Genomic DNA, 10,082 nt, shown 5'->3' on the forward strand with positions numbered 1-10,082 from the left:
CTGTACAACTGAACAGAAAAACCGACCCACGTCTTCCCATGATGACATCCTAGTAACAGCGCCATGTGTAATCCAGTAAAGCATGGTAAATTTAAACGCTTTAAAATTTCACTCTTCATTGCACTGAACCTAGTAGGGAGGTCAAATGCTTTTATACTGAAGAAGAGTATAAAGTGTGGTTGAAGGTGACAATAGATAACGACAAAACTAGAGTGGGGAAAGTAAATCACAAAACTTTGGATGCTGTGTTACAAAAAAATATGCCGCAAAATCGACTCTCAACGTAGGCCTAAAAAGTGGAATTTTCAACAAAAAAAGCCCTGTCTTCCAGCCTGTCAGTAGGGCCTATGCCTATAAAAAGTAAAATCTGCAGGCAGAATGAACTGAAAACGCTGGTTTTGGGAAGTAATTAAATAACTTAGTTTTGAAGGACCTATCTCGCTTGCACATGTGGCGCCGCTTCGATCCTTCTTTCGTACATGGTGTCGTTACCGTGAAGACGTCGCCCACGTGCAACGGGTGGAAAAAATTCATTGCGCGCGCGTGAACTGAGTCACTTTATGGATCTTGCCACCAGACTTACACGGATCTGGGAGCTTGGTGAGTAAAGCGGTGAAAACAAATCGCTGCATTGCGAAAAATTTGCTTGTAAAAGCAATTGCTTGTAAAAGCCCCCGGATGAACGCCTGTAGTTCATGTCCGTCCATTGGCCGGGTTGTAAAGGGAGAAAAAAATGGCCCTCTGATATCGTCCACAAACAACATTTTAAGATAGGGAGGAATTTCAAGTGTCGAAAATAAATGTGAAGTACATGTACATGTACGTACCACACTGCGTGCAGGAGACGCACCGTACTGCACCAGACTATTCATGGTTCAGAAGCTATCAAAGTAAGTCGTCTGTAGTGTGGTCAAAATAATTTGGTTTGCCCACAGTATACTGTTCCGTTTACACTGCTCAACTTTTCAAATCTTTACTTGGACTTAAAATTCTGACTGTTGAAATACTAAGGATACCACAGAGGGGTGAGTCAACATGGCTGAATTTTAAATAAAGAAGTCTTCTGCTGTTAAATTCTCAATCTTGTTAGTACAAGTTGGTTAGGCCTAGTGATAGTGGAGTGTCAGTCCGAGTAACTAGGCCTCTACAAACACGACGAGTTCACCGTCTTTTAACTCCTGGTCGATGACTGTGTGTTCAGATGCAAGAAGAGGCAATTCGAGGAGTCATGATATAGTTATACCACGGTTAAACTGGATCACGGCTGTTTTGTGTGGCAGGTTAGCACGGAAAACGTCGAGCGATTCAGGCATAAACTAGTTAGTTCGGAAACAGTCGTCGTATGCAGTTTATTTCGTGTCAGTGATAGCTCCATGGTGGTCAGGGCATGTACCTTCCAATTGATTGTATTACCAATGATGGAGGAAGTAGCTTTGGTGGCACTGGTGGTACGCACTATCAGAGTTTGTTTCACATCATTTGGCATACATTTGGCATTGACGCTGGTCTTGTTGAGTCATGTGAATCTTGGAGTTGGCCAGCCATCAGCTGCAAAGGCACGCCACTTTCGTACAAATATCTAGGGCCAGTAGGTCTAGGGCCCTGCAAGAGTACAATATTTCAAAACTTGGAAAGAGTTCCATGATTGATATACATGTATTATTCGGACGCCACTCGACACCCTGTGCACAAATCCAATGAGACTAGTCTTAAAAATTATTTTTTAGACGACCTTGTTTTTTCCTTCCTACATTGAATATTCCTTGATATGCTTTTGCTTTCTGATGGCTAATAATAGGCTAACTACATGTACATGTAGGTCACTGTACGGAATAATTAGTACTGTTGTACATATGGTCATGGAGGAAGGAGGGGGTATGGTATTGTGGAACTCTTTCCTAAAATGTTTAGGTCTATGTAGGGCCTACTGTACTGCATGCATGTATTCATGTACATGTAGGCCTACGTATTTAGGCCTTTGTGTGACTGTTCGTTGAAATATAAAATTATTAGGAATAACATTAAACACAAGAAGTAGGCCTACAAATCAAAAGAACAATAAATTTAATCAAAAAGCAATGGAGTCACAGGCCTACATCATACATGTACATGTACTTTCAAAGCTGTGGAGAATGTCTAGCCGTGGTGTACTGGAACATGGGAAATGGGAAATTGTGGGAGGAATCTTTGAATGAAATTCAACTGCATGTACATGTACATGTAATCACCTTGATGGGTTTTCTAAACATGCAGTACATGCTGGGATTTCTAAACATGCAGGGATGAATTTCCTGGCCATGGAAATTTGAGAGTGCTGGGGGGGGGGTTGACATGATACTCACGGTACAGATGTACAGCTGCTAGATATATTGCATTCATGTACATGTAGAATCTTCCATCAGAACGCCATATTTATGGTTTTTCTGGTCTCAATTTTTGAGTAATATTGAATATACAGTCCATTTTGGTTGTAAGTCTTCTAGAAATTCTTCAAGATCTGCTTCTCTCACCTACAACGGAACAGTGGGGGAATGATTGAATAGCCCATCCATCCCTCCTCCCCAAACATGCCAAAGGGGGGGATATCCCTCTGGATTTACACCTGTGATCCGTAGATGGACATGACACTGTTACCCACAGGACAAAAACCAAAGAAAAAACTAAACAAATTTTTACGACAAACTAAACATTAAGGACAAGCACAGCTTTTTTAAACTACTTATTACACAAGCAAGGAAAAACAACAAATTATACTTCATTCATTACAATCTAATGCAAGGTAAACACAAAATGTTCAGCAGTAGCTAGGATGCTGTAGTACTGACATTAGTCGTGGAGTATCCTCAGAGGCTTGTTGGATGGAGCTACAATCCTGGCCAAATCTCATTGGGCTCCCCATCCCCGGGCCCCCTCTCAATGTTGGGTTGCATTGCGCGGTCTGAGTTCCAGCTCGAGATGACAATATGGATGGGGGAGTGGGGGACCTGCAAGGGGTGTGGCCACTGAAACGTGTCCTAACAGTTTTGTCCAGGATTGTAGCTACATGTAGCTAGCCCAATTATGTTGCCAAAACTTTAAGTCTAATGGCACATTAAATAAAGCTGCCCTTAGAACTACAGTATGGTCAATCCTAGTTGAGAGACCATGTCCATATTATTCCAAAAGGCAAGTTACTCAGACAGGGGCACAAATTTCCCTGTTTATTGCAATATGTTTTCCCCAAATACTTCTTCATTTGTGTTGAAAGAAAATGTCCTTTATAGGTTGCATACATGTAGGTAATTTTAGACTAATACACCTTTTTAACAGATGGAGATTTCCTTTAAAAAGTAACGTTTTCAAACCATGGAGCTCTGAATTTCAAAGTAGGGACTCAGGGGAGCTGAAGCTTTCATTACTTCATCAACTGAAATGAAAGAGGGACAGGTACACTTCATCTTTAAAAACAGAGTTAAGCAATTGTGTTTTGTTGGGAAAATGTACTTTGAGCTGTCACATGACTCACCGGTTGAAGGTAATTAACAACTCTCCAAAATTACATGTAGGCTTATCTGTTACCAGTTGTCCCAGCTGAGTTTTTTGTACTATTGACGTGAAAAGGATTAAAGTTAGGCCTACATGTATCAACTTATGAAACACAATTTGCGCACTGTTTCAGTCAACACTTCTGATGCCGAACCAAAGAGCAGGGTTGTTGACTTACATGTAAGTCGTACAAATGTACATGTACAGTGTATGAATGGGACACGGGTCAGACTAGAGTCACCATTTTTGTGACTTGACTTGCAACTACCCTGTTCCAGCTTTGACTGATGATGTGACTTGGGATTGTCAAAAAGTGACGTGACTAGCACTTACAAACAGTGACCTGCAACCATGTCTTCCCAAAGTAGTATTGGAGTACACATGGAAATGGAGCGGTAGAGTGAAGTACTAATCAAGTGAGTCAAGTAAAGTTCAGTAGTTCATAACTCATAACTCAAGTTGATACCTTACCCTGTTTGCTTATTGCAGTTGGACAAAATAATGCGTGACTTTACTTGTACAGAGAGAAAAAGATTTGTGACTTGCCATTTGTTCGGAGGAAATGACCTGTAACTTGAATTTACCTGCAGTTGAAGGACTAGTGACTGGACCAAATTACTGGGGCTTGAACAAATGACTTGTGACTTGACATATATTTGCAAAAATGACTTGCTGCCTTGTCTGACAAAGAGGTTCTTGCCGAAATCAAGTACATATTTTTGCATTACACTCACAGGTAAATCCATTCATTGCAGCCCAGAGACCCCTGTGGATGCAAGGGGAAGCGGAAGTCAGCATCTACCGCATTCCCTTGCTCAGTTACACCCCCGGAGGGCACCTTTTAGCCGTCGCTGAAGCCAGGAAGTACTCGGGGGGTGATGCTGGCCCAAAGTTCATGGTGATCCGGCGATCAGTGGACGAGTTGGGTAGGGTTTGCAATTCCCCTACACACTAAGATACGTGTTATTGTTCTACCTGAGTGTATATTGCTCACACTTTAAACAACTAGTTGAAAGAAGGGTGGGAGGAGGGAGGGGTACTTCCTTCAAGAATCTCTTCAAAAATTCTACAGGTTCAGTGGGATGGCTGATAGTTGTTACATCCAGGTACTTTTCAAAGAATTTGTTTTGATTTTAAAAGACTGAACCAATATTTAGCAAAAACAAAAGAAATCCTACATATGCCAACAGAAAAACGAAAAAAATGATTGACAAAATTTAAGAAACAAAGAAATGGATTACTTCATGCCCTGTTTGTGCAAGGCACATATCTGAAGGGGGCCCGGGAAATGAGGATCCATTGCTGTCTGTGTTGATTTTTTACCACATTTCAGTTGCTCTGGCAGTGTTTCAGATTGCAAACCAGCGGTTGCAATATGTTTTGTGAACACTTAATGCCCAAAAGAAGTTTTTCCTTACTGAGCAGGACTCCGATGACACAAAGAGGCAATCACTTAAGATTGCAGCTAAGGTTTGTCAAATAATTGCCACGTGGCAGAAGCTGGAACTGACTGCTAAAACCTTGCTTCAGTGGAAAAAGGCGCATGTATGAACAAGACTTCTTGATCTTCGATATGCCCAGCACCACACTGTCTAATGCATCAGCTCCTCAAGGAACAGTATGTTATTTAGTATCATTCACATTTGCATTGTCCGTAAATCTCATGACGCCATAGGAGATGAATGGGAGGCAATGCAAGTCATTGTTGATGATGGCTACCTCATCTTCGATGGCCTCAACCTTGGCAATGTCATCGTGGATGATGAGAAAGGCATCATCTTCATCATGTACACCGTCTGCAATCACCACGACCGGTGTGATGTCACCAGCACCAAACTCTTGAAGAGCGTTGACGATGGGCTGACGTGGTCGAAGCCTGTGAATATTTCAGAGCAGATTGGAACTCAGGCTTTTTCACCAGGCCCAGGATTTGGCATACAGGTAACCTGCAGTTGTCAATAGTTTTGTTTTTATGCTCTGAATATTAAACTGAACTCTACCGGGATTTTGACCATTCGCGTTGGTTGGGAACCCATTGCATGCACGTGTAACATCCCATAGACATAGCCAAGAGTGTGTTACACAAAACATGAAGTATATGTATTAAAAACAGTAGAACATAATTGTTCAAAACACCTGTCAAGTTGAGAAGAAATTCCCTAAGTCATGGTACTATTTAACATAATTGTAGTTGGGGTGTTCTAAGCACAGGAATCACAACGTTGTTCGAGGAATAACATGTAGCCTTAGTCTAAAAGTTTTTTAGGGAATGCGTTGTAACCACTCTTGTCAAAAACTTTTGACGCAGAAAAAATTTGCTCCCAACAAAGGACGGCTTGTGTCTTGCGGTCATGGCAATTTCAACGTGGATGGTGTGTACTGCCTGCTGAGCGATGATCATGGGATGACGTGGCGATGGGGAGGATCCATCAAAGGAATACCATACGGGCAGAAGAAGGTGGAAGGAGACTTTGTGCCTGACGAGTGCCAGGTGAGTACGGCCACAGGCTGAGGAGGGGTGAGCTGAGAGAGTAAGACTACAGACCGCTTTTTACAGACTACTTTTTTCAAATGCTCTGACACATTCTTGCCAATTAACAATATTGGGCATTGTGATTGTGTCTGGAAAATTCTCTAACAATGACTCCTTTTTTCCTTGGTAAATGAATCCTCATACCACAAGTCCTGGAAGAGCAACTTGCCCCTTCCCCCACTGATCATGATTCGTTTTAGTGTTTTTAATGTAGAGACAACAAAGAAGGAATCCCCCATTGGCTTGTGGGGGGAGGACTGGAGACATGTTGCAATTTTCTTTTAGGAATTGAACAAACCATTTTAGAAATAGTAATACATGTACTGTAGCACCTGATTGAGGAGGGCGTTAAGATCAGGTGAAAAGTTTAGAGTTGTTTTGGGAGGAGATTTTAAGTTTGCCCTTCCCCCAAAACATAGGTTGATGTTCTGGTTAATAAATCAGAAAGGATATGAAATCCCGAGAGCACGAGTGGGATTTCATCCAGGGTCACCGGTGGCAGGCAAAGAGAGATACCACTGTGCCAAACCGACTTCCAGTTTGTTTTAAGTCTTTGACCCCGATTTTACTGACCGTCTGCTGTGTGCTTTTGCATCTAGGCTGTTGAACTGTCCAACGGCTCAATAATGCTCAACGCGCGCAATCAGTACCACTTCAAATGCCACTGTCGTGTGGTGGCGTGGAGCTACGACGGTGGGGAGACCTTGCCAATCCAAGATGTGTACGAGGATAACACCTTGATAGAACCGGCGTGTGCTGCTGGGTTGCTGCTCCATCGAAATGTGCTGTTTTTCTCCAATCCCAAGAGCACTGTCGCTAGTAAGTAGGATGCTACTTGAGGGTCCTTAGAGGCCCATGCGCATTAACTGTGAAAAGGACACTGCGTTTCCTAATGTTAGAAAGCATACATGCAAGGATAAAAGTTTCTTTGCCAATGACCTTTGACAAAGATAAGACCTGCCTTTAAAATCTGCAAGCAATTTTGTTTCCCTTCCATTGATGTGAGAAATCTGTCAAATGCAGTTGGCTCATAAGTAAGCCCGCATGTGGTGTAATCATAGAAGCATTGTGTCACTGCAGGGGTTGACCTTACGCTGCGATGGAGTTACGACAACGGGACAACGTGGGACGGCGAGCTTCAGATCTGGGATAAAGCCAGCGGTTACAGCACCATGACGGCTCATCCGGGACCTTCAGAGTATGTCTTCATTCTTTTTGAGAAGGGCATCACATCAACCACCGAATCCATCGAGTTTGTACGTGTGAGCTTATATGATGAAGTATAGTCACAAGTTCAGTTAGAGTGTGATATCTTGTAAAAAGTCGGAATCAGTGACCGCTGATTCACGGGACCTTAATTAAAGTTAAATATTTTGTATATTTGTCATAAGGTTATGCAGTCTTATATGGTATTATGCATAATAATGCTTTTATATGTCTACATTGAAGTTGTGCTTGAGGGCTGACTTCAGTTGCAAATGTTCTTATGTGATTCTGCCCTAATCATTTGGTACATGTATTTGTATGTAACACCTCACCTGCAGACTCTGTATCTTGATTGGCCGAGAGCCAGTCATGTGGCATTGGTTATTTTAGCTATCTTCTTGTGCACGGCCAAAAGAAGTATACGCATAGCAACCAAAGAACTACATGCATGACTACAAGTTGTGTGCAAAAGCGTACTTGTGTTATTTGCATGCAATTTTGAAGAGCTTGCCCTGCAGAGCAGAGTTCAAACATTTTGTGAAGAGGTACATGTAGTTTGGAAAAGTGCAGGAAAGTTTCAACCAATTTCTTATTCAAACAAATGTATTTTTGTACGTATTTAAGTCAGTTATTGCTTGAATCAAGTAGAATCTTTGGGAGAGATGTTATGAACCAAATGTCAGCTTGTTTATCTTGTGGTATAATATTAATAAAATTGAACATTCAGAATTCTCCGTGGATCACCTCTGGAAGTTAGTTTTACTGCACCACACAAAGCGTTCAGTATTTATGTAATATTGCTTGAAACAGATCTATTTACAGCAGACTTACTTTCCTTTTTTTGCTTAGTGGTATTTATTTCTGCTTATTTTGGTAAACCTTGTACTTCATAACCAATTGCTATATGCTAGGAGCCTGTTATTTTTTGGTTCAAGTAATTTTTGGATAATCGGGTGTAAATCTAGAAATGCGTTTCAAAAGCCTTTTGTAGGACATTTTATAACAGCAAGTGATATTCAGTGAAACCAAGTGCCCCTCTTGAATTTTGTGTGCAAATGCAAAGTAATGCGTGGGGCTACACTGTGCTGCCCTGTGTGATGCAGTTTTTAAGATGTTGTATTCAGAACCACCACAAGCTAGGGCATTGAGTAGAGAGTAATTTAAGTGTACCCCCAGCATGCTATATTTGCTACCATGGAGGTAGGAAAAGACTCCACGTTGCTAACAACACTCGCAAATCATTTCTCATATTGAAATTGGACTCTTTGCAAACAAGCCCACTGACTGTATCTGGGTATGGATGCATCAGCATAAGAAAACAGATTTTGCAGCAATCTCAATCTGTGCAGCGCAGCTTTCTCGCACAAAGAACACGTGTTTTACACTCGTCAGAACGATCACTCGTTCCTCTTGCCGCTCGACGTCATCTGAACCGCTATGCAGGTAATAAAATTACGAGACTGCAGGTAGTACGGTCAAAGGGTACATTTATGAATTCAAATCATTGTCTGATTGACTGCACGTCTCCAGGTCAGAGACAGAGCTGTTTCTGGAGAGAGTTGAGACATGAGTGTCTGAACTGTTGGAACCAAAATGGTGATGTGCATCAGTGCACAGGGACAATTATCACACTATAGCTGCATGCTGTGCCCCACGCATTATGAACAGCTCTTTCATGTCTTTTGGTTCTAAAGTCTGAAGCTGGCACCCCTCTCTCCGTGAACACCTCTGTCCGGAGATGAACAATGACGCCCTCTGCAGGTTTGACAAATCACTGAAAGGAGTGAAATAAATTCCATTATTTTATGGGGCTGGGGGCTCTTTTTCTGGTAAGTGGTTCCAACGGATCCACCATACTGGACAACAAACTAGCTCTATTGCTTTTGTTTTCATTATCCGGCTCCGAAGATAAAATCAAAAGGCCACAGCCGCCAGTGACTCAGACTTTAAAACCTATGTGTCAAGAATCAAACAACAGACTGAACGTTTTGGTGTTGACATCGGTCGACTTTTTATTCGGTATACAATCTGTTTCCAATATCAACATTACCCGAAATTTGCATCTTTTCCCATCAGACCAAAGTTACTTAAAATTTTCTCCAACAACTTATATATGCACATATCTTTGAATCCAAACTTTACATTTCGAAATGCATCCTTGTTAAAATATGTCTCCCCATACGTAGAACACGCACCCAAACATCCCTTGTGGTCCCGAGCTGTTTTGTGTTTGTTCGGACTGTTTCTTTAATGAAACTACGCTCCGTAGTTGTCCCAGGTCATTCGTGTAGCCCCAGGCTGCACGAGACCGTCATACTGCTCGTTAGCTGGACGGCCTAGCACTTGGCGTAACGCTCGACGGAATAGTTTGTACTTGAAGCAGTAGATAATCGGGTTCACGCAGCAGTTGGAGGATGTGAGCATTACAAAGACCGCGCGAACAGTTCCCCTGGTTCGCAGCTCCATCCAGCCCATGTTGAACATGAGGAAAATGACTTGAGTGGGAGCCCAGCAAAGTACAAATGTCACAAATACAATGACCAGCGTCTCGAAAACACCACGCCTCACCCAGAGAACTTGCTGGTGATGAGATCGAGTGCTGCTGCTGTTGTCCGAGTCAAGGGTGCTGACCAAGTGCGGTTGCTGCATTCTGGTGCTGGTCATCGTCATCTGCTTTCAGTGGCTTGCAATTGGCTTGACGCTTCAAGGTCACTCCCATGTGTATGTAGCAGAAAAACATGATCGTCATCGGAATGAAAAACTGCAGGCAAATGATGAGCGGGCCCATGACTTTTGAGGCTTCGAGGTGCCGGTAGAT

The 10,082-nt window shown here is 42.3% G+C and overlaps 1 protein-coding gene across 6 annotated transcripts; it reads left to right on the forward strand.

Moving 5' to 3' along the window:
- The first annotated feature begins 517 nt into the window (after window positions 1-517).
- Window positions 518-7,993, forward strand: LOC147797354 (sialidase-1-like). Of its 6 annotated transcripts, none has more exons than XM_087143409.1 (7): window positions 564-600; window positions 3,804-3,941; window positions 4,262-4,451; window positions 5,201-5,466; window positions 5,834-6,016; window positions 6,658-6,877; window positions 7,139-7,993. In XM_087143409.1, exons 3-7 carry the CDS (start codon window positions 4,298-4,300, stop codon window positions 7,342-7,344), a joined length of 1,029 nt encoding a protein of 342 aa, XP_086999535.1. In that variant the 5' UTR covers window positions 564-600; window positions 3,804-3,941; window positions 4,262-4,297; the 3' UTR covers window positions 7,345-7,993. The 6 variants fall into 6 exon arrangements, with proteins under 6 accessions (XP_086999536.1, XP_086999533.1, XP_086999535.1 ...); XM_087143408.1 differs by lacking the exon at window positions 564-600 and adding an exon at window positions 1,279-1,556; XM_087143410.1 differs by lacking the exon at window positions 3,804-3,941 and having other exon boundaries at window positions 518-600.
- The last annotated feature ends 2,089 nt before the right edge of the window (window positions 7,994-10,082 follow it).

Source organism: Acanthaster planci, linkage group LG11 (genome assembly GCF_054643075.1).
Source record: "Acanthaster planci isolate LZ-2023a linkage group LG11, COTS_SCS, whole genome shotgun sequence".
Taxonomy (NCBI): Eukaryota; Metazoa; Echinodermata; class Asteroidea; order Valvatida; family Acanthasteridae; genus Acanthaster; species Acanthaster planci.

Bases quoted from the DNA above. Each gene is read 5' to 3' on its own strand.
- LOC147797354 (XM_087143407.1), top strand. From the start codon at position 561: ATGGATCTTGCCACCAGACTTACACGGATCTGGGAGCTTG. The intron at 601-4,280 runs GTGAGTAAAGCG...CATTCATTGCAG, and splicing joins TACACGGATCTGGGAGCTTG to CCCAGAGACCCCTGTGGATG. The intron at 5,467-5,833 runs GTAACCTGCAGT...CTTTTGACGCAG, and splicing joins GCCCAGGATTTGGCATACAG to AAAAAATTTGCTCCCAACAA.